This window comes from Bacillus rossius, chromosome 6 (genome assembly GCF_032445375.1).
Source record: "Bacillus rossius redtenbacheri isolate Brsri chromosome 6, Brsri_v3, whole genome shotgun sequence".
In the NCBI taxonomy this organism is placed as follows: domain Eukaryota; kingdom Metazoa; phylum Arthropoda; class Insecta; order Phasmatodea; family Bacillidae; genus Bacillus; species Bacillus rossius.
Genome location: NC_086334.1, coordinates 22,216,458 through 22,241,181, shown reverse-complemented (window position 1 = coordinate 22,241,181; position 24,724 = coordinate 22,216,458). Strand labels below are relative to the sequence as shown.

Genomic DNA, 24,724 nt, shown 5'->3' with positions numbered 1-24,724 from the left:
AGGAGCCGGGGAGACACTTGGGTCGACGTCAATGTTGCGCACAGTGGCGGCCCTGCACTTAGTGAGGCCTGGAGGGTGTGGTCTTCACCCAAAATAATACTGCAAATTTGCAACACTTTGTTGTTATATCCCCATTTGATCCTTTTTCTTTATTCTATTTCTTGCTTTCTGAACACTTGGCTGTGGCAGCTGTTTCAAATCTCTATTGGTCGGCCAATACTACCTATATGTTTTTTTCGTATTTGTAATGGTTTATACAGTATTGTAGTGTCTGCTGTAATTTGTCATAAAAATTTGTTATTAAATTGAAAAATGGAATAAAATTTAATGTCATGAATAAAAGGCAGAGTACATAGAATTTTAGAAAACATTTATTTTATTCATAGCCCTCTACCCAATTATGAAATATAGGTAACTGTTTAAAAATATTTAAATCCTGTAATTAATAGTTTAATACTGCGAGGAATAAAAAATGAAAAATTTAATTAAAAGATACTAGTGGGTATCGAACCCAAGCTGGCTAAATTAGTAAGCAATGTATTTGATCTTTAATGAAATTAGTAATTTTAATTCATTTATGCATAAAATTTTAGTAATTGGCCATATTTTAATTTAAAATTAATATTATCGCATCTTAACATCAAGAAAAACAGCAACACAAAGAAAAGAAAAAATAAATAATAATTGAACTTGTACTGTCATCGCCCATGGTCTTGTGCTCGAAACCCTGTGTGGATCTAGTGAATGCTGGCTGAATTAGGTTTTTGGTTATCTAGAAGGTTGCCAGGTTAGCTCGTGCATCCAACAGTAATGATGCTGCTTGTTAATCATCAGCCCCAGCATGGTTCACTAGATTCGTGGGCTGCAAATTGCAATCTTTCAAAGATGTACAATCCCTAGCCAGCAGAGTATGTTGATTCCTAAATGCATTAAATGATAGTTTGTAAGTAATTGTAGATGTTTTCAGAACATATAGATTTAATAAAACGTAGCTCTGGATTACATAAGTTTTACACATTAAGACACAGCACACATTATGTTAGTCATGAACACTTTAAATTACTTGGTCCTAGTGTCAGTCTTACTAGGAGGGAGTGGTGATTGGCGGTGGTTCGGTCTCATCTTTAGAGCAATGAATCTATGTTAATTGCAATTAAGTGTCCTTGCTGATGCTGTCAGATGTATGGATGACTTATTAAAAAAAAAAGTCCCATAGCACTGTAGTCAGCCAGTCTCGTAAGTAACTAACCTCGTAGTGTGATCATGTGGCGAGGTGAATTTTAAGACTGTCTGATTAGACATGGCACCGCAAAATGACCCAGGGATAATGTGGGAAGTTATAAAAACAGTTTAGGTTTGTTGATCATAGTTATAAGAATAAAAAAAAAGTAGCACAAAGTTGAAGACTCCTCACATTACAGTGTGTTTCCCTCAGGCTGCGGTCTGACAACGACTAGTGGAAGGTAATGATGCGAGGGAGTGGAGCAGGATAACCTTGGGGCAAAATGCACAAAGAAAAAAGGTAAATAATTTTATACTAAACTTATAGACTAAACTATTTACAATTCCCTCATATTAATTACGTCGATGTTACAAATGGGACTTATTGACGAGAAATGTTGTAGTTAGTTGTAAGATAAATTATTAGTTTAAAAATATGATTAAAACTGGTGACTTTTTTTTATTTGCTGTAACTGTTCTGTTTGTTAAGCCTATTGGACTCATGTTAATTTTATTACATAATTACTGAATTGTTTGGTTGGCAAATTATAAGGTGTCATTATACAAACAATGTTATTTGCTTATTGCACTGTTTTGCTCTTGACTAGCATAATTTGGATGAGGGGGTGCTTTCCGCCAGCGAACGCTGGTACTGATGGGGTGGCGCCTGTGCTTTACTGCTCCTAGAGGTAGGACGTAATTACATATAATTTTGTTTCGACATTAAGTCGTACAAGCTTTAAATTCCCACCATATTGGATTCACTTGAGACATTTTTGTCGGACGTTATTTGAGTCTCTCAAGTGTTGTGGTTTCATATCTAGTGTTTGTAGTATCTGTTTATCTATGTCGTTAAATGATGAATTTTAAAAATGGCTGTGGTGACTAGTTTAATGGTTAGGTAATATAATTTCTTATAAATGCATTAGTAATTTGTGAATGGAGTTGGAATTTAGATGGTAATTTAACAGATAAATTTTTGCGAATTTTGTGTGGTTATTGTTTTAAGTTGGAAACATGCAATTTATCTGCTACAGTTTGACTTTAACCGTACACCTGCAATTGGACTTTTGCCCGGTGGCAATGAGTCTTCCCCATGCTTCACTCTTCCATTCCCTGAATCTTTCTCCGTAAGTCCTTCGCACCTTGCTTCCAATTCCTTACCCTGAAGCCTATTCCATTCCCACTCCGTCGGGAATGAATGGTTCTTTCTGTTTGCCTCAATTCCTTCTGTATCTTCAATTCATGGTCTCTCTTTCCTCTGTAGCCACCTCTGCAACCCTAACCCTCCACAACCTTCATCATCTTGAACAGTCTCGCCAGCTTTGTTACCAGCCTCCTCCCCTGTAGTGTTCCCCCTACCCCCCTTATTTATTTAATAATCACTGATGGCCTTTGTTTCTCCCCTTTTTCCTTTGCCCTTCTCCAGTTACTGGCTACCCATCCCCCCTGCCCTGTTTTGTAACTTCTCTAGCCCTTTTATTTCCATTACCAGATATGGATCCCAAATTTACACCGCTTCTATCTCACCAACCTGAAGTACACCTTTGCTTCCCCCCTCCCCTCATTCCTGTTTCCTTCAAAGGTCTCCCAAGCACCCCATTGCCCTCCACTAATTTTTACCACCCTCTGGATGTGTTTGCCCCTTTCTAGGTCGCTCTGCAGTCACCCCCAGATACTTGTACTCGTCGACCTGTATCTCCCGCACCTTATAGTAATAGATAACCTTTACTACCTACCTTCTCCTCTTATACCTAACAACTTTAGTCTCGTTTACATTACAGTCATTCAGGGTAACTTTGAACCACATTCTGTCTATAAACAGTTGTCTAACTTGTGTTGTTTTGGTATTCATATGGTAAAAGGTATAAAATGGAAGTAGTACTCCTAAATAATAGTTACATGTTGCTAAGAATGCAATAAGTTATTAATTATATAGCAAAAATTTCAATTTTATCGTGGTGCAAAGTTACACTGACAATCAGGGTAACTTTGAACCAGGGAACATTTTCCCATGAGAAATGCATTATTTTGTGGAAGTTAGAAGTCTGGTTAACTTTGCACCACTGGAAGAAACAAACAACATACACTAAAAATCTAGGCCAACAGTTTCCAACAATTAATATAATGCACTTTTAAAATTAAATGTTGATGTATTATAATGGGCAATGATGAGAAAGAGAAATAATAAAGTTTAAGTATTAAAGTGTAATTTTTTGTACGGAAAAACACTGAAAAGTGATTTAAAAAAACAATCTTCAAACATTTCTACATAACACAGACCACATTGATAAAATAAATACATAAATAATATTACCTGAATAAATTAACAAAAATGTTTTGATAGAATACTAAATGTAGCATTTAATTTAACATTTGAAATGACTATAACTAAGTGCTCTACTACAGAAGTATAACTAAAAAAAACAAACATGTTTTCAGTTAAGTTTTTTGGTTAAAAAAGCACTTTAGCACAAAGCAAGGGATCAGTAACTTGAAAAACTCCACGATTACTTGCAGGTGTTATACACTGTGGGGACAATTTTTTAAAAACATCAGTTTTTTCATACCACAAATCATCATTATTTTTAGGCCATTTCCAATCGGTGCCAGACTTCTCCATGCATCGAACCATGCACAAATTGTTCTCTATTTTAATAATCTGCCCTGGATAAAGTACCCCCTCATAATGGACAACAACATAGTCTTCAACACTGTATGTGTTAGAAGGTAAACTCGCAACACTTGCAAGTTCTGTGTGAGAAATATTTTCACCCACTGCCTCATGCTCAATTACTATTGTGGCAATAGAAGTTGATGGTTCATTAATCGCATATATGCCAGTTGACTGGTGTTCTCCACTTCTGCCACTACACCGCTGTGGTCCAACATTACTTCTTCCGCGCTTTCCTGCGCAGGAGTAACAGGAGCAGTAGATGGATTTCCGTCTGAAATTTCTAATGAACAAGAGTCATTTCTACTCTGCAAACGTTTTCCTTGTGTTCTAACTGAAGATGACATCAGTCTTTAATCTGCCTCCTCGAGTTCTTGGTCCACCTCTTCCTTTGTCAGTCATTTCCTGTTTTTCCTCCGTTTCTTTGTTTGCATAGTAGGCTTCAACTTCCTCTAAAGATTAAACACTCTTGCCAGCTGTCACTGGCATTTGTTCTTACTGACTCGATGTATTTTCTGAACTCATTTCCAACATCTTCTCGTACTTCGTCAGTAGTTCGGGCATACATTGGAAGTTTCTGTAGAACTTTGTCTCTGTTTACCGGGTTTAGTCCTGAACACTCGAATCCTTTCCTCAAGTTGTTACATCCTGTTTCTTGCCCCTTTTCAAGTGTAGCCTTTAATAGCTGGCAGAAGACTGCTTTTGGTAATGCCACCACTTTTTTCCCACCTTTAGTTTCTCTCCAACTAGATAGAACTTGACGCCAGTATGTTTTCAGACTAGAGAAGTATGCTACGTCAAGTGGCTGCAGTAAGTGAGTGGAATTTGGTGGAAAAAACAATAGCCTGACATCATTTTCTGCTGCAAGTTTGACTGTGTAAATGGACAGATGAGCAGACATGTTATCACCAATAAGAATAATTTTTCCAGGTTTTGTCTTTGCAATAGGAAGGAAATGGTATTCAAACCAATCATCAAAAACTTTGTTGTCGATCCAACCTGATCTTGATGTGTTCAGACGTGTTCCTTCCGGTGCACCATACACCCAGTCAGACCATTTCTGAGTACCTTTCATTATGACATAAGGTGGAATGAAATTGCCATCAGCACTTCCACAAAATACAACAGTGCAGCAACTCTTCGTTGAATTGCGTATTCTTTCTGGGTGACGACAGCTTCTGCGAAACAGAAGTTTTCTTCTACTGGGGTTATCGTGGAAGCCAGTTTCATCATAACTGTAAATATTACATGCTGAAACTTCACTAACTTCACCTTCAAAATTGTTGAAGAATTCATTTAATGTCTTTTCATTCACTTGTGCCCGTCTTCTGCTGATATTTGTTTCGAGTCTCTGTTCCAGAGCAGCTTTGTGTCGTTCCAAAAATGACTGACTCCAGTCCCAACCTGGCATATTCCCCTTGAATTGTTGCACTTTTCTGTTTTGGGTATCCAGATAGCATTTTACAACACACCGAACATCAAAAAGAGATATTGGAATGCCTTCATCCCTACGGTACAGAATGTGTTGAATGAAAAACAGTTCTTCCTCTTTTGAACATATTGTTGGTCTTCCTACTTTCTTGTTGTGTTGTCCTGAAAGTTTATTCCTCAATGTGTTTCTTGGGATGTTGTACAACTTTGATGCTTCTCGTTGACTGATTTTGCCACATTTTATGTCACTGAGGATCCTCTCCAGTTCCTCTGTTGTGTAGCGACTCTTGGTTCCATATCGTCGTACTCCTGGGCTGACTGAACCACCAGGTTTCACTTTTGGCATTTTGGCCTACAACAAACAGAATTAACATTTATTAATGTTTCAAATGATTACATGGTAGGTTTTTCAAAACTATGTAATCATTAAATGATTACATGGTTTTTCAAAACTATGTAATCATTAAATGATCACATACTAAACTGGTACAGTATTATAAAGATTTAAGTTAGCCCTAAACAAAGTTTTGTCTGCCAAAACAATTCCCAAAGTCTACAGAATGAAATTTTTTTAAAGCACTATATTCCACCCTTGTATATAATTAAGTGAACATATGTAATTAAGTGAACAGATTAATTTTTATGTAGGCCTAATAGCCTATGTCAGGTAAGTTATTTAACTCAAAACTTGGCAGTTTTTGTGTTTATTATCAGTGCAGTAACACTACTGTCTAACTTTGAGCCGGTTCAAAGTTACCCTAAATGTGTGGTTAAGAGGTTATGTGAATGTCTATTGTTAATTTCAATAACTTAAATTTAAAAAAAAGTTAAAGATTCTTAGTGCACAATTATTAATCAACAATGTTGAGAATAAACATGCAAACAATATTAAATTACACTTACCTAATCTTTCTCATCAACTTGAAAATAGGACTCTAAAAGACACACCAAAACAATACCATAGATAACAAGTGACTGAAAAAATATTTAGACTCCAGTCTAACCAACTTACATTTTAAATAATAGAACAAGAACCAAGCTTCAGTATACAACCACCAAAGAGAAATAATAGTAAATGTATATTTTGTGTTACACAAAGGGAATGAAATTTGAAGGGTGGTGCAAAGTTAACCCCAATGGTTCAAAGTTACCCTGAATGACTGTAATTCCCATGCCGTTTGTCCTTGACCAGTGCTCTGGCTTTATCAGGTCACCTTTTAGGTGTCCAACTGTCCCCTCAATTTGATATAGTACCTACAATCATCAAACTTCTCGGTCTACTCGTCATTCCCTCTCCTATGTTGTTAATCATCTTGGCTGGATGAATTGGTCTTATCCTCACATCACCGGGGTCATTAGAGACGAGGGATGATTATATTTTAATAGACTACTCGAATGAATGGGTAGAGGGTTTGGGAAGTACCGCAAGGAAACCCACTGGCTCATGACAAATGCTGCGTATCCAACTTAACGAAAATTTTGCATTTGACCACGCTGGAAACTTTGGTAAGAAGAGAGTGATCTGATCTCTCATCAGACACCATTATGTTGCTGCCGCATCTTTGCTGGAAAACCAGAGATTAGGCATCATTACCCATCTCTTCCAGTAGCGCGTGCTGTAGGAGCTGTTGCTTTCCATGTGGTACTAATGTTGTAAATCTGTCCATTTTATTCTCATCTTGTACGTGTTGTACTGTATCTTGTAACTTTTATTTTATATAGAAAATTTTTATAATGGCCTTTTTATGTTTACATACAGTAATGATCTTGAAAATTTTCTTGCAATTGGCCGTCAGCCAGGTTGCAAAGATGCTTCATTAATCATACTTTCTTCAGTCTCCTAAAACTCTTGCACCCCTTTTGACTTAACCACCTTACCACAAACTTGTTGTACTTCTTTCTAGATCTCACCAAGAAAGACTGCATCCCTCTGTCCTGTTCTTAATTTTTATCCATCCACCCTCACTCCTGACTGCCCTGAATAGCCTCCATAGCCTTTCTGTCTACCTCCTTACCTGCAGCGAGTCCCACCGAAGATCTGCAAACATCACAAACTGTATGTGTTTCTCCTCCTTTCCTATCCAACCTCACACACCCTTCACCATCATTTTGCCCTTCATTTCACCTTTTTTTGTCCGTCTCTGTCACAAGGTATAGCTCCTGTACTGCAGCTGCATACTCCAGCATCGACTTCACCAACTTAGCATGTACGTGAGCCTTCACTTTCTATCTGTCCCCATGAGAATAGCAGGACCAGTGCTACCCCATGTCATTCTTCCAGTCATACTTTGCCATGGTGCTTCGCTTTTAACTATTTTCCTAATAAACTTCTCGATTCTTGCCTTGCACACATTTAAATCTGCTCCATTCTCATATTCCCAGCTTTCCGACCTGTTATGTTGCCCTGTAATCTAAAGAAAAACTTTTTTCTGTAAAAAAAAAGTACATTAAAATACTTTGAATTATTGTGAACATTTGGTAAGGTTAGCTATGTTTAAAAAATTTTTTAAAAATGTGGCTGTTTTGTTGGGTTAGGTTAACTCCGTTAAAAATATTGTTGTTATATTGAGAATTGTGGTTGGGTTAGGATATTTAAATTTAAAATACTTAAAAATAGCATGGATGGTTGGTTAGGTTAGTAAAAGCTTCAAATGGTTGGTTAGGAATTAACACTTTCACCCTGAGTGTTCTTGCAATTTTATAGTATTTTTAATTTAGCTAGGGTAATCTACTTTTTTCATGATTTTATGCTATTTTAATGTATCTAACCAACGTAACCACTCCTTAAAATAGTAAAATACTGAAGTATTACAACACACTATAAGATAACGATTCTAAAATGTGTCAATATGTTGAAAAAAGCTTTTTGATGCTATCCTTCAGAATTACTGCACTGACATTTCATAATAGTCAGTTGGATAGCAGGTGATTGTGAAGTGCTATAAATAAATTAAACATTAAAAGTAGTTCTTGAGTTTTAAAATTTTAGATAAACTACAAAAAACTACAGATAAATTATTAATAAATAATTAGGAAACTACAGAAAAAAATTGTGTTTATAATGTTTTTAATGTTGAATAAAACAATTTTTTATTTTTTTATTTTGTAGAAATGTGATCTACTGTTTTTGATTACTTTTTCCATTTCTGTTTGCAGTTGACATGGACAATACAATTCATATTCATTCTACTGTAACTAAGGATCTCTTATCGCATTCAGAAGAAAAGGAAAATAACATTGTTTCGGAAGCAAATTCCAGTAAACCGGATAACAGTTTCAGTAATAAAAATATAGTGGGTTCTAATGTTCTGAGTAGTGATGTTTTGAACAAATACGAACGTGTGCATGATAGTTATAGTGGAGACGTACTCAATGTGAAACTTGAAGAAGACTGTCAAAACTTAGACACAATGGCCAGTAATAATATGAATAGTGCAGGTGAAGACAATTTGCAGGACACAAGAGAAAATCTAGGAAAGGAAATCAACGAAGATTCAGGTATTCCTGATGAAACATCTTCCGAAGCACCAACAGAATTTTCTTCGGAAAGCAAAAGTAACGAAAATGTCAGCACCGGTGAAAATGTCACCTCTGGTGAAAATGTCACCTCTGAAAAAGAAGAAGAAGAAGAATGGATGGATATCCTTGGAAGCGGGCAGCTTAAGAAAAAAGTGAGTTTTTATTTGGTGATTGTGGAGTTTTTGTGGCTTTTGTTTTTTTGGTTTCTTTATTTAGTTTAAAATTTGTAAAAAATGTTGTTTATTCCCAGGTGCTGAGGCCCGGCATGTCTTCCTTCCGTCCGTCCCGGTCTTGGCTGTGCCAGGTGACCTATGAAGCCCGCCTGCCGGACGGAAATGTCGCTGAGAAGTGTGAGGATTTAAACCTTCAGATAGGTGATGGAGAGGTAAGTAGCCATGCTAGTACATTTCCACAGGTGATTAAAAAAAATATTATCACTTAGGGGATGAGAGTTTTTATGATTCAGAAATAAAAAAAGTCAAATTACTGTACAGTTTTGTAATTTGATGTAATTGAAAATTAAAAAAAAAAAAAATATGTGTTGATGTTATTTTTGAGAGATTTTATAATCAGCGTTAAAATTTTTTATTTTCGGCACATTCAGAAATTTAAAGAAAGACACTAATTACAGCTGTACAATTTTGTAATTTGATATAATTTAAAATTGTGCTGCTTTCATTCTTGTGAATATAAATTTTCACAGATTTCATTAAAATACTAAGAATGATCTCCAGCAAGTTAACACAATGCTGTATTTGTATTAGTAATTCAAGGTACTTTTTAAAAATTTTACTTGCAAAGATAATAACGCATTATAACAAAGAATAATTTAGGCTACTTACCTAAATAAACACATAATCTTTCTGCTGTTGAAAAAAAAAACATAAATGTGGATACTTTACTGTTGGTACATAATAAATTACAATGAAAAGGGCCTATATATTTATTTCTTGACATTTGACTAAGCCTTCTATTAGAGGCTAGATTAGATTAAAATAAATATATCTATGTGACCATAGTGTTTTAAACCATTAAAAAAATGGGGCAGATTAGTGGTCATTTTAGTTATTTTTTAATCATGCTCATGCATTTGAATTTTTTTGTGTTATAAAAATCTTTACAGTAGGAGATTCTACTAATGTATCAAACTAACTCCGTTTTTAAATGTCATAAAATTACTTTAACAACAATTAAAATTAAATAAAAATATCTCCCAGTTATTACAAGACAAGTAATTTAAAGTTAAATTGTGGAGAAAAAATTCATAACTTTTCCAATTTATCTCATCTTACCCTGCTAAATATCTTAATATCTCAATAGCATGAGCTGGCTTTTAACTCCTCAATGTAGGAAATAAACATTTAACTTATGAACATAGTTTTTTTTATTTAATGTGTACAATTAAATATCTGCAAATGTTTTAAATATATATCAACTAGAAAAGTTATAATTATTAAAATGAAATTAAGACCACAAAAATAAAATTTATGTATGGGGGTTTCAAAAGCCAAGCTGGCAATAATAATAATAATAATAAACAAATTTTAACAATTTCACAAATATCAGCAGTAATATTGTGGTAAACAGATAAAGTGTCTGCTATTTCACAGCAATAAATTACAAGGATTATGTATATTGTTAGTGATGTTAGGTTGTACATAGCAATACAATAAAGCTATGAGAAAATTGTTTGAACTGTCATAGTTTGATTTGGAATGAGCTTGTGCCACTACGTGCCTGGGCCACATGGCTGGAGTTGTTCCAAATGTTAGGTGCTCACACCCTGTCAAATTTTCTGTCCAATTAATTTAGTCAAACCTCAGTTTTATTCAAACTAAGTTTGCTTCAAATGGTTAAGACTATTTGAAGTATTTAGATGGTGTCTTCAATGGTTGTATCACACTGTCAAAGTTATAATTTCAAGTCCCATTAGAGTACAGTAAAATTGTCAACTAAGGCGAATTCACTAATTAATCATAAAAATTTAAAGATAAAAACAATATACTATATCTACATATATTAAATAAAATGAGCCTAGCAATAAATTAACATATTTCACAAAATATTTTACAATACCAAATGAATTAAAGTTCAGGAACTTTTACAAACACTTGCTTATTTTTCATCAAATACTATTTGATATGTATCTATAATTATATATATTTACACAGTAATAAATTTTATGTAACAAGATTAGCATATGTACATATGCAATACATTTATGTTACAGTGTTACATTAACATGTGAAGATAAGCTTCCCATGTCAAATATAAATGTAATATGAATCTGGATTTTAAATTATTTTAGCCACGTGCTTTATATTCATTGGAAATAAAATGTTAAAATTTTTATACATAGTAATATTTTACTAATTCTTTGGATGATTATTCTTTCTAATCAAAGTAATATTGACATTTTAGAGATGTTGCTCGCTGTCAAATTTTTGCTTACAGTTAGAATTTAAATCAATTTGATAAAATGTGATAGTGTGATGTGGTCTCTAGCCAGTCACATAGTTTTCAAATTGTAAAACTTTGTGTGAACTTTGATTAAACAGTTTGAAATGAAAATCAGCTGACTTAGCCTTCACACATTCATATTTCAAAAATATTTCACAATTTGATCATATGGGATGCATAACACTATTGTACATATGGTGTGGTGGAGTGTAATAAACCTATATAAACACGTATTGAACCCATATAAACACTTTTTTCAGTATATCTTGCAATGGTCTTACATAGCATACAGTTGGCGCAGCAGAAATGTGGGTAACTGGAAGTTCTACACTGAATCGTAAAAATTTGCTACAAATTCATGTCAATAATAGGTTCGTTTCTTAATATGACCGCCTTTCAATCAGTTTCTAAGGATGCTTTAAATAACCAGTTTTAATGTTTTGTATTAACTTGTTACTGAAATAATCAATTTTGCCTTGCCAGGTAATTGAAGGTTTGGATCTGGTGCTACCATTGATGGACGTGGGGGAATTGGCACTAGTGGAAGTAGCCCCACGGTTCGCTTACAATTCCCAGGGGCTGGAACCGAACATTCCACCCAACACCACGCTCATGTATACTGTTGAACTGCTGTCGGCACAGCCGGAGCCTGAACTTGAAACCATACCTGCAGCCAAGCGAAGGAAAATTGGGTAGCGAAACATTTCTGCTATTTTATTTAGCTCTTTATTTCTGATAACTCATTACGTAGCTACCTGTTACGTAAGTGTAGTTTAATGTGTGCATTGTTTGTGTTTTGTAAGAGTAATGAAGCCCCGTGCCCCAAACCCCGTGAGAATGCTTCTACCTCCACATTGTAACTTTTTCCTTAGTGTTTTGCTAGTTTCCATCTTTGAACACTTCCTGCATTTCGTGTTTTTTAAGCCTGGTTCTTGTGAAATGTAAGGGGTTTAGTTCATGACCAAGCATATGTGAATGTACTGATGGTGAGTGTGTCTTGACCGCCAAGCACTGTAGTAGCATGGTAGCATACGGTCACTAACGGCACTGTTACACACGACACATTCCGGACTGCCAGGAGATAGTCGCGTTATAAATAGAAACATCAGATCGTCTCTGTTCTGCTTCCCAAAGCTCATTGGTGTGAATGAAATCGTAGATTCATATGCCTTTGTATAAACCAATCGTTACACTTATATGTTACATTTTACTGACGTGTTTTGCTTTGTTGTCTCACCAAAATACAAATACATTTATGTTTTGCAAGATGTACTTTGGTCAGTTGTCCTAGTCTCTTTGTTAATTACTAGTTATAAACTGTAACTTATTAATTTGAGTGTACTTGTTGTCTAGATCTAACATTAAGATTGTATGTACCATTTAAGTCATTATTTTATATTTATGTTTAACATGGTTAAACTTGTAGATGTTTTTAGTAGCTTCAACTAAAAGAAAAAAATATATAAATATATATATAGTTCATACTTTTTGCATTATTAGCTGGCAAAGATGAATTTTTAAAATTTTTGTGCAGTATGGATAAGGAGAACCAAATGGAACAAAAAACTGAAAATATTTGGTTTGAAAGGCAATGCTGGGGGCTACTGCATGGTTTTAATTTATTTTAGGAAAAATTTGTTTGATTTAATTTAGCCTTTTAAAATCATAAAAATTCAGAGGACTTTAAAAGGCTAGATAAAATTAAATAATTTTTTTTTTCTGAAAGAATGTAAACCATGTCATATAGTAGCCCATAAAATGAACTAGTTTGATATTCCATGTCATTCTCCTTACCCATACTGCACAAAAATGTTAAAAATACAACTTTGGCAGCTAATTATACAAAAAGTATGCAATATAAATATGTTTTCAATTTGTGAACGATCAGCCACTTGGAAAGTTGGCAAGTTTAACCGCATGGAACATAAATATAAAATAATAACCTGGAACGGGACACACGCCCTCAATGTATTTTAGCTTAATGTATCAGTGAAAAAAATGTAATTTCAGATGATAAAAAAGGTGATGAGATGAGATTGGAGCATTGGTGGAATGCATGGGGGGTGGAAACAGAATTACCTTGAGAAAACCCACTAATTCACTGCAACTTCCACCACATTTTCCATATGCGAAACATCCTGGTTCAACCTTGTCAAAAATCGAAACTGGATCTCTGTAGTAGGAGGCGAGTGATTTCATCACTCAATGACCATGGTAGCTCTGATCAAAATGTTTCATACATAAGAGTTAAAAAATTGTTGGTCATTGCCGGTAGAGGGGGGAGGGGTGCTGGCAGGGTTTTCAGAATGAGTTTTTGAAATTTCCCCATAGCAGACAAAAAAAAATTCCACAAAAAGATAACATTTCTGTAACTTTTCCCCAAATATCTTAAATCTACCTTACCTACCTATTCCTTTAAACAATTAACTACTATCAGTGTTGGCTGCTTGAAAAGGTGGAGTTACGTGTTCAGGGCTGTAAAATTATTGTACATATCAAAAAATTGTAGTACATAAACTAAAAATTTTAATTTGTAAATAAAAACACAAACCGGCAACCAAACCCAACCTTACATATTTTGCCACTCTACTAAGTACTGTATGCACTGATCCAACTCAATAATTAGGTATCACAATGGTATAATTTCATACGGTGTAAATTTGCCATAATTGTATCTATTCTAAAAATAAAATTAAAATTGTTTATTTGCATCTTTTTAGCTTTACTTTAGAATATATTTAAACTCTGGTTTGCATCAAATAAATTAATTACCTGGAAACTGTAGAAATTTAGAAATTTACCAGAAAATTGTGTTTCGGCTTCCCATGCAGGTCAATATCGTCATATAATAATTAGTTTAGGTAATAAATACCTACTTCCTTACCTTCAGTTAATATACTGTAAAAATAACAAAAACAGGCAAACACAACCAAAAAACAGACACAGACCAGAGACGACAAAAGGAAAGGTGTATCGATTCATTGATTGATTTGAGGAGAGAGAGTGACATCTAGTGAATGTTCAGAAAACCAAATACCTATGTGTTTTTTGAACTAAAATAGCAGAGATGGCATTATTAGTAGGCTAGGCAGATAAAATACTTCTCCAATTTCCTTGGTAGCTAAATTTTCTTCCCCAAAAATTTCCCTAAGGTTTTCGTTTCCCAAAAAGGTCCCCAAAAATTTTTTTCTCCTAGAATTGGTAGGAAAAAGAAATCTGGAGTTGCTGGGTTATGGGGAGATATATATCCCCTCTTCCCCTGTAACCCTAAAAAAAATATATAATTTGCAACAACTCCCTCGAAATGAAATACTGTGTATATGTTTCTGGGTGGATGGGTTTGCGGTTCTTTCCCAGCTCAGACATGAATTTAGTTTGTGAGCAAGGCACTGGTATAGAGTGGTTCGAAGCCCACAGTAATGTTGTGAGTCAGTACCACCTCAAGCCTTTCATTATCTCTGTGCATTGTACATCTTGGGTAGGAAGTTGGGAAAAACATGCTTTAATATGTGTACTTCTTAAATCCAATACATACTTTCAACAGCAAACCTCTACATTTCCATTATAAACCCTTTCATTTTACTTTTACAGAAACCTGGGGCACAGTATTAGAAACATTGCTGTTTTAATATATTTCTTTGCTCACACGCATCCTTTTTACAACTTACACCCTGAAAGTTAAATTACAATTTCACAGATCACAGTGTCTACTTAGACTGCAAGTGCCATTTGGATTTTGCAGTTTCCTTGATAGTTTCTATGTTACAAGCATTAGCTAATAGTGCATGTATATATACTTCATACAGAAAAGTTTAATTATGCATGTGTTATTTATTTATTTTTTTAAATTGTGTGATGAAATAACAGTGTTAGAGTCATCAATGTTGTCCTTATTTGCTTTCAGAAATTCAAAACGCAACCATGGAAACAAGTGGTATGAAAGACAGAAATATACCATGGCTATTCAGTGCTATCGAAGAGCACTAGAATACTTAGATGAAATAGTAGATGAAAATGGAATAGCTCAGGTACATTGTTTTAGATATAAATTTTATTTATTATTTGAACTCTATTAGTTATTAAAACCTCAATTATTTGTTACGGATGATATAATTCCTTTTATACTATGGCTGTTCTGCTAGCTTTGCATTTGTTAGGTCTGTTAGTAACGTGTTTTTTAATTATTGGGGACTGGGAAATTTAAGAATTAATTTGATGACAACTAAGACTGCAGTATTTTACGATAAGGTGTGCTTTAGTGATTGGACTGATTGTTTGCACCTTGGAGACTCTAAAGCCTTGTACACACTTCCATGCAAAGTCGGGCGATTTTCTAGAGATTTGTAAAGGGGCTGTCTATAGACATGAAGACAGACAATGTATATAGACAGTCTATAGACTTTGTCGTGTGTACACACTTGAATGCCTTGTTCCTCGTAATTTGCTAATCATAGCTATTTATGGGATCACGTGTTGTGCAGTGATGATCGTGGATGTCAGCCAATCTTTCATTACTTGCCAGTGATGTGTAATCATCTAACATTGGTAACGAGCAAATTCATATGTTCTCGTGTTGAAAATAAACTTAAAATACGAAACACCAACACAAAATTGAAAGTAGAATTCTTTAAAATAATGCAGAGCATGATAAATATACTGATAAATAAAATATGTTTTTTATAGTACATATCCAAATTTCTAGACGCGAATCACACACTTACTTTCTGTATCCACCACTAAAATTCTCTGCCTGAATCGTAAACGTTGCTTACCACCATCATATATAAATAGCACTTTGGCTCCGATAAAAGACTTGGGGAAAAAAAAAAAACTAAACCCAGCTTAGGAGCTGATTTTGGACAAGGGACTTTATTAAAATACTGCCCATCTTGTTAAAAATTATGAAACCATTAATACTATACAGTTTTTGCACTTGTTAGAGGTTATATTTCTATGACATAATTAAAATAAAACAATTTTAAAATACATTATAACTCTAAGTAAATGTTTATTTGTTTTTGCTTAAACAACTGAAATAAGTCTGTAAATATTTTTTACAAACAAACCCTAACCTTATTGAGCTGATTCAACATCATTATTAGTGTAAAAAAATTATATTACTATAATATTATTTTAAAAAGGAAAAAAAAAATTAGGGGGTTTTCCAGTGAAGAGTCTCTTGAGCTTAACCTAGGCCGCAAGAAAATATATCATAATCATTGTAATGCCAGTTTTCTCTTAGATATTTTAAAACGTGTGATTACTTTTTACTGTGACTTATGTATTTTAGTTTACCAAATATATTCCAGAGTAGTTTTCATTTCAAAACTTTTTATTTGGCACCCCAATATGTTTGGTATGCACCCTAATGTTTACGAAAGTAACTGGTTTATGTTACTACAACATGATGAATAGGTGTCTTCAAATTGTGGAAATTTTTATAAATCACTCACTGATACTTCGTACTTTTTGTCCATCTCTTCAATAATCATTTTCTTCTTGATGAAATTTTTATATTTGTGATTAGTAACTTCCCAAAGAAAAGAAGCATTCTCCACAGCGCAAAGAGAATAACTGGAAGCCCTGTCTGCCAAATTTTGCGCAGCTTTGACTTAAGAATTCTCAAATGTCTCCCATTTCAAATGGGAGTCAAAAGGTCTGTGATTTTGTTTCAAAAGTGTGTCTGTAGACATGAATTTGTTTCTCGATTGTCTATATACAATCACTAGAGTTTCTATAGACATGTCTAGATACGGAAATTGCTCGACTTTGTATGGAAGTGTGTACAAGGCTTAAGCCAATTGCAAACCGCAAAAAAAGAAACTAATTAAGTGCTTCCAAATCAATATTAAAACAGCAAACTGAACAGTATAGTGTTCCGCTTCCTGAATTCTGCACAAATAACCAAATATTGGGGGATTATATTTATGAAATACAGCAATGATAAATTATTTTTAGATGTATGAGTACAGGATGGCATACTTATGTACCAAAACAGTGCTAGGAAAACTGCTCATTTAAGATACTGGTCTGTGAATTTTTTTATTCTTGTTTCATTCCTAAATTGAAAAACGTTTCGCTATGTAAATTATCTTGAGAAGATTCTTTTGTAGGAAATCGCTGAGACTGCATTTTAATTATAACTAAATGTTTCTGTGCAGTATTAAAAGTTTGTGGTCATAAGAAATTTAAATCAAATAATTGTTCTATCATAATTATGTGCATCAGTAATTGGGTATATGTTGTAAAGGCAAAACTATATATTTTCTATAATCCCGTTTCAAACATTGAGAACAAATTTTAGTCTTAGTAATAACATTTGGTTTACAAGAAAGTAAAAAAGTTTTACTTGTAATAAATATGCTAAATGCTTGGAACAAAAATAAACTTTCTACTAGAAAAAAAAATTGATTAAATATTTTTTTTTATTACATGTTTGTGATGTATGAAATGAAATGTTGTGTTGAACAGACACAGGAAAAAGATGAGGAAGTCCATAGTCTGTTAGAGGATAGACTGAAAGTGTACAATAATATGGCAGCAGCTCAAATGAAAATCGAAGCATATGATGCTGCTCTCACGTCTGTGGGCCATGTACTTCTCTGCCAACCTGACAATGTGAAAGCACTCTACAGGAAAGGAAAGGTAAAATGAAAGCACCTCACTCAATTCCCATTGCTAGGTTGTGATTGTTAGGCCTGGTTTATAAACTACGTAAAAATGCAAGATACAAAATGTTCGAGAACCACATTTTAGAGTACTTTTTGTAAACTATGTAAGGTGCAGTAATGTAATGTAAGTACCTATTGTTACACTTCAAACTTGCTTGTGTTTTGGCCTGCATTTTCAATGGTTATTGTATATGGAGAGGAATAATCCAAACACTTTAAAAGACACAGATGTTATGTGCATAAAAATAAAAGATCATGATGTTTTTTTTATTATATACCTACATTATGTTTATACTTTTTATATTTTCGAACCGTGAAAAAAAAAAAAAAAAACTTGTAGATAAAATAATTTACAGTTTCTTTTGTTTTCATGATAATACATGAAGCATCAAAAGAAGTCTGACGTAGAAATTTGTTTTCTATGGTTTTACAATTTTAAGTTACAGTGTGGTGATGTCTTGTTACTTGAGTTCTTTATAAACGCCTGATTTCCTTGCATTGGTTCTGTGTTGTGGCATTGCGTTCCTTGCATAGTTTATAAACCCAGCCTTAAGGCTCGACCTTGCGTGTTTTGCTGTGTATTGCATTTTAATGTTGTTTTAAACTTATGTTTATGCCATTTTAGTAAAATTTATTCATGCCAATCGGTAATTAGAATAAAACCAAAATTTCCAGCTGTTCTGACTTTGTGTTTTGCAATTTGCCACATCTGTTTCTTTCCCCAATTTTACATTACTTTGTTGTATGTATATATAGCTTATGTTAAAACAAAACCAAAATTAACTATTGCTAATTCAAACATTATAACCAGGGTTGGCTGGTTCAAACAACAATGGTTTAAACCACAATGTAAAGATGGTTTAAAGTGTTGTGTTTTTGTGTTTAAAGTGTTGTTGTGTTGTGTTGTCCAAGTGTTTTTATGAGAAAAAAAATGTTTTTTAAATAGAATATTTTAATATTTTTAATGAAAGCTCTAATTTCACTCTAATAACAACAATAGTTTAATGTTTCTTGTGATTTACAGGAACAAAAAATTACATACTAATTCTAATTATATACTAAGATCGTATAATTTAAATATCTGAATAACTTGTAAATTATACTTTGCTAAATACTCCTCTAAAATTAAATCAATTAGTGAAATGTAGTCAAAGTGTAAAAAAGAGGAAATAAATAAATTTATTATTTAAAAGAATTCTATTCATGTGAGAAATCCCTGACTGACTGTAAATCCCATTCTGTGGGAAACAACCATTCTATTGAGAATTGTCTTCCTTTGGGAAAGTACCCTTTCTGTGGTTAAGCCCCAGTCAGATGTCCAGGTTTGCTGGACTTCAGTTCTTTGATGTAATAACTTTCTGGTTCAAAATGAGTGGCTTGCAATTAGATTGCAACTTAAAGATGAATCATTAATGATTGTAATTTCTTTGAAATTTTTGACTACAGATATTGAGAGGCATGGGGAACAATTCGGAGGCTCGTGCAGTTTTGGCAAAGGCCAACTTATTGGACCCAAACTCCAAAATAATTCATAAGGAATTCCAAGTGGTCTCTCAGATCTGCAAGGAGGAAGCACGCAAGGAGAAAGATCTCTACAAGAAAATGTTTACAAAAGAAACTTCAGCTGAGGAGCCTAAAAATAACAAGAGCCAGGTACTGTCATTTTTCATTTTATTTTTTACTAGCTGAAGTACCTGACATTGCCCATGCTTTTTTCAGCATGAAGAGGCTTTATTTAGTGGGATGGAGGTTTTTTTTTCTGATATCAACTGTAGTGAGTAAATTTCCTTTTATTTTAAACATCAAGTGTCCAAGATATCATCAAGTAGTACCAAAATTCTCCTTTAAGAGGTGTAAAAATGGAATGGGGCTGATTTGTCAAAACTGTAAGCAGCTCAGCTATTGGTTAATGACATCACAAGTGCAGTTTTTCCCAGTTGACAAGAAGCTGAAGTCGTAGAGGGCATAGTTAGTCGTTACTTGGCATCTGCAAGAGTAGGAGTGTGAGTAGCGGCTCGCCAAATTTCAAATATCATTGTAGCGAAGATAAGAATTCCATGCCTTTTCATCGAGATCTGGCTGTTTAACATTTTTTCGGACATTTTTTTCAATTAGAAATTGACGACTACGCTGAGCAGACACTGGTCTCTCAGCCATTTGTACCGTGCGTCGCAAGCGACAGCAGGATTTCATCACCAAACTGTAAGTTAATATCATGCCCAAGTGATAAACCGATTTGTTTGAGAAGTTTGTGCTGTGAGTTTTTGTTTTCTTGAGGAAAAGGTTACTTTGTCGTAGAATGGAGGCGATGGTTAGTGTTTGATAAAGACAAAACTAAATTAATCTACAAATTTTTTTAAAATTCTTTTATTTGTGCAAAACCATTTTCAAAATAAACAGACTTTACCTCAAAAAGGAATTATTCTATGGAACTTAAATTATTCTCGGCGCCTAGCAAATTTCTCCAAGTGTTTTTATGTATGTGCAGGCTTGACCAATTGTGAGCTAGCCAGGGGTCTGGATTGCTATACAGCGAAGAGAGTATGAGCTGCAGTGATGGCGATAATGATAGTTACTGCAATTTTTAAGTTGTTAACACCAAGTTTAAATTTCAAAAATTTCATTTAAATAAATATTTTAGTAATTTTGGTGTGTACTCCTAACTATTAAAATTATTTGTATATAAACTATGTTGATTATGTGTAAGCATGTGACCAGCTGGTTCCCGAGAAATACATGAGATTAGTTGAGGATCTAGGGCTTGACAGTCATGAGGAACGGGGATTGGGATGCCAAGGTGGGGAGGAAGCAATATTTCACCTTGCTGGTCAGGAGAAAGATATGGGGTGAGTGGGCACTTGGAAGTTTTCAACCAGCAGTTTTACAAACAAAGAAAAGGAGTGTGTGAGGGATGATAACAATTTTAACTACCATGGTAAGTCCTGCATGCAGCAGGGTGGCTCAATGGTAGGACAATGATAAGGGTAGTGACTTGACAGCTGTCTTTTTTTTTATGTGTTTGTATCGTATAGTTTAAAAAACTTTTCGAATTTTTATTTTAAATTGCTTTGGAAATTTTGCTTTCAGGTTCCTTGGGGTGCAATAATCGGCTCTGTCTCAGCTGCAGCAGTTGCAATTATTGCAACTCTAACTGCATATAAATACAAATTCATATAAATTATACTACTACCATTCCATTTGCATAACCAAAGGATGAGTAATATTTAGGTACAGCAGTTTTTTTTTTAATTTTGTTTTATATATTCTTTTGGGTTTGTTTAATATGAATAAAGGGTTGAAATAAACAATATAGTTGTATTGACCAATGCTGTATTCATCTTATATTTTAACTGAGAAGTGTAATTTTTTCTTTTTATTTTTGGATAGAAAGCATTAATAAATATTTTGTAACTGTTTTTTCATTTATTTACAGTATTTCACTACAATCAAATAATCAGCAACCTTGTACTGATTATGTAGGTACTGCACAACTAAAAACCACACATAACAATGATCTATGTAAAAACTTGACACAAAATATCACACTACACTTCACATTTCAGATAAACAGTGTAAACTGTTTACTTAATCCGCCTTGTTTGGCACCATTGCCATTCTAGATTGAATTTTCCTGGGTTATTGAATGTCTGCCTAGTTTTAATGGGAAAAAATAAGAAAAATTAACACAATTCAATGATATTTTTAATAAGTTAAGCTGTGTTTTAGCAAGAAAAATTATATAGGTTTAATTTTGTTTAAAAAAGTCAGATATGTTGCCTATTCTTCACTCCGTCGGTGGGTCACACTCTGGTAAGTTTGACTTGTACCCTTGGCACTGGTTGAAACGTTCTAGTAGAACTATCAAACTAAAAAGACTACATAAATGAGGAAGGCGTAATACGTACTGACGAAATAAATGAGAAACGTACGTGAAAAAGTATGTACTTAAACGTATAAATTCAATACCAAGATGGCTATCGAAAAAAGTTAGTGAGTGAACATCTTTGCTTACACTCCCTTGAATTTAGATAGCAAAATAGCTAACTAGATGCCAAATGATGGGTGAAAGAACACACACAGTAAAGTTTGAACAGTACCTAAATAACTTTGTCATTGTACAAGAGGTCACCTTTATTAAAGTGTCTTGTAAGCTATGTTGTCATAACAAAAATTCATATATTTAGAAACTACCAACACATTTGTTATTATAATTTCACCGCTCCCTTCCGGTACAGTAAAAGTCTGGCCTACCAATTGGAATAACACTTCCAACCAGGTGCCAAGTCTTCTTATTGTAGCCAGAGGGCTCTGATAAGTACGTAACTAGACTAGTGTCCACCTGGGACAAGAACTAACCTGGTGCCCCCCCCTCCCCCTATTTTTTTTTTTTTTTTTTCAAATCGACCAAACCAAAACCTTTCCCGACAAAACCTCATATCGCGACCAACATTAATTCCACTATTCCAAATAATTTTAATTCAACTTACATGGTAAATTAATAGATTTATTTGCAGTTTTTTACATTTTTAATACATTGCAAGTTGGATAGTACGTGAAAAATACCAGTTTTTCAATATTTAACGATATACATGAATGTATCTTTCAATTCAAATAATTCAGTTCATTCGCCCTCCAATTTTTTTTTTTTTTGTTTTCTAACCCTATGATATTGAAGTAAATATCTGTAGTAAAAATTACTCTGCAGTTTAGCACGCACTCCGCCCCACCCCCACCACACCTTGCGGCATCTGGGGCACAAGCTTTGTCTGCAAAAACCCCACCCCTAATTATGCCCTTCGCTCAGATAAGACTACTAAATAGTCATGTCAGATAGCTGGGAAATTTTAATACTGTAGCATTGTCAGTCTGAGTCCTGCCACATGCGAGGTCGGACTAATTAATCAAAACACAAATTATGAAGACAGCCGGTACCAAACCATGATTACATGTTGAGCATTGCATACACATAGGTTTATGTACAAGATTAAAAATTCAGTTTGTAGCATAATAATTGTATAATTATTCACTGTTTTTTTGTAAGGCCCTTGCTCCAAATCGCTAGGAGACCTAAGAAGTGATTGAGGGACCTCCCCAGGACTCTTACAGACTCGTGGCAGTTTTTTTTTCCTCAATGCTCTTTGCCACTCTTCAGATCAGACTAAAGGTCCTGCTACATCTGTGAATGTACGTAAATCTGATCTGTCTAAACATGTCTGGTCATGCTGTCTGAAGGATTTTTTTGTAGCAATTAGCAATTTGTCACTTTTACTTATATGATTCATCTGGTTTACATGATCATTAAAGAAGATGGCAGCATTGTAAATCCATACAGATTATTAGCTTGGCTTTACCTGATAGCTTTATACAAAAGGAGGTTAATGTAAATAAATATGAATGGAATTTCGATACTTTTTAAAATTTTTTTGGCATATGTTTGGACCAAACTTGTTACTTTTATGCATACACACATTTACCTTTGGATTTATTTTTTCAGGTACATTTCTAATGACCTACGTTGTTGAGTACTTGATTTTCCATTTCGAAGATATCTTAACGAAAAACAAATTTTAAAATGTTGCCCAAGACTTGACGTCGACCCAAGTGTCTCCCCTGCTCATAAAGACAGTTATGCTGTGCCAACCCCTGATCCACCCCTGCCCAGTGCAGTGTGTTAAGTGATATTGTGTTAATTGTGTATTAAAAACGTTACGACGGAACAAGAACATACCTATATGTAATATGTTTAATGTTATATATGTAATATTTTGTAGTGATAATAATTATATGTTTTTCAAGAAATATGTAAAATATTTACACAACTTTGTCCACCGGGCGACGAAGCCGAGGCCAACACCCGGAATCTCTCTAAGCGCTGTGCGTGTCGCGGAGTGGGGGAAGGATGGGCAGAAGAGGGGCGTCGCAGCATTCTCGTTACAGGTTACACATCCTCCGTGCCGTCATCACCAGCGTAAAAAGGTATCAGTTTTCTCTTTCCACGTTCTTCGTAAAAAGTTATCAGTTTTCTCATTCTACATTCTTTGTAGTCGAAAAAAGGTATCGGTGTTCTCTTTCGACGCCTTTCGTAATCTGCAGAGCTACAAAGAAAAGCTATCACATAAATTACGAGAATTATGTCCAACGCACCCCCCCCTCCTCCTTGCTCGTCATACTTCATTTCCCCCTTTCCGATGTTAAAGGAGTATTTCTCACTCTCTTCCAATCTCCCCTCCCTGTTCTTACTTCTCTCCAACAGTAAAAAAAAAAAAGCTCCGCGTGCGCAGACCGTGCGACTGTAAGGAGAATCTGATACATTATTTATCACGCCCGGTAATTCTCTACCTCTGTTACGCTCATGCCCGCCTGATAGTTGAGACCATATTTCCTCATATTTACGACACTTCTTTACAAGTCACAAAAATATAGACAGAAAAAAAAAGTGTTATCACAATTTACACATTTTCATCAAACGTAGCTCCGCCCAAGTGACGGTCATCTGCGATCGGGTTCTGCGCACATTGGCTGTGATGGTGTTTCGGGCGAATTCTAAACTGATACTAAAGTACTTGATACTTGAATAGTGTAATCGTGTGCAGTACTTGATTTAGGCATGTATCAGTTACAAAGTAGCAGATTGATACTCTGCAACCCACTCTAGGCGTCGTGCGCGGAGAGGGGCAGTAGCTATCTGGTGACGAGATGAGGCGGACGTACGCGGAGGCCCGGGTCGGAGAACAGCGAATGGTGTGAC

General features: G+C 34.5%; 1 protein-coding gene across 6 annotated transcripts; it reads left to right on the top strand.

The window, feature by feature from the left end:
* The first annotated feature begins 2,036 nt into the window (after nucleotides 1–2,036).
* LOC134532843 (peptidyl-prolyl cis-trans isomerase FKBP8) lies at nucleotides 2,037–23,703 on the top strand. Of its 6 annotated transcripts, XR_010075193.1 has the most exons (10): nucleotides 2,079–2,122; nucleotides 7,478–7,533; nucleotides 8,483–8,997; nucleotides 9,096–9,230; nucleotides 11,789–11,997; nucleotides 15,210–15,333; nucleotides 17,777–17,950; nucleotides 19,423–19,629; nucleotides 21,064–21,204; nucleotides 23,471–23,703. XR_010075193.1 is itself a non-coding variant. In XM_063369813.1 (9 exons), the coding sequence occupies exons 1-9, from the start codon at nucleotides 2,161–2,163 to the stop codon at nucleotides 21,151–21,153; spliced, it is 1,530 nt and encodes a 509-aa protein (XP_063225883.1). In that variant the 5' UTR covers nucleotides 2,064–2,160; the 3' UTR covers nucleotides 21,154–21,402. The 6 variants fall into 6 exon arrangements, 5 of the variants coding, with proteins under 5 accessions (XP_063225885.1, XP_063225886.1, XP_063225883.1 ...); XM_063369813.1 differs by lacking the exon at nucleotides 23,471–23,703 and having other exon boundaries at nucleotides 2,064–2,180; nucleotides 21,064–21,402; XM_063369812.1 differs by lacking the exon at nucleotides 23,471–23,703 and having other exon boundaries at nucleotides 2,069–2,122; nucleotides 21,064–21,402.
* Nucleotides 23,704–24,724: the final 1,021 nt, after the last annotated feature.

What these genes read in the sequence shown, in the direction of transcription:
- LOC134532843 (XM_063369812.1), top strand. Translation starts at nt 2,094, where the DNA reads ATGGCTGTGGTGACTAGTTTAATGGTTAG. An exon ending in CGACTTCACCAACTTAGCAT is followed by an intron (nt 7,534 to 8,482) that starts GTACGTGAGCCT and finishes TTCTGTTTGCAG; the next exon opens with TTGACATGGACAATACAATT. An exon ending in GCCAAGCGAAGGAAAATTGG is followed by an intron (nt 11,998 to 15,209) that starts GTAGCGAAACAT and finishes ATTTGCTTTCAG; the next exon opens with AAATTCAAAACGCAACCATG.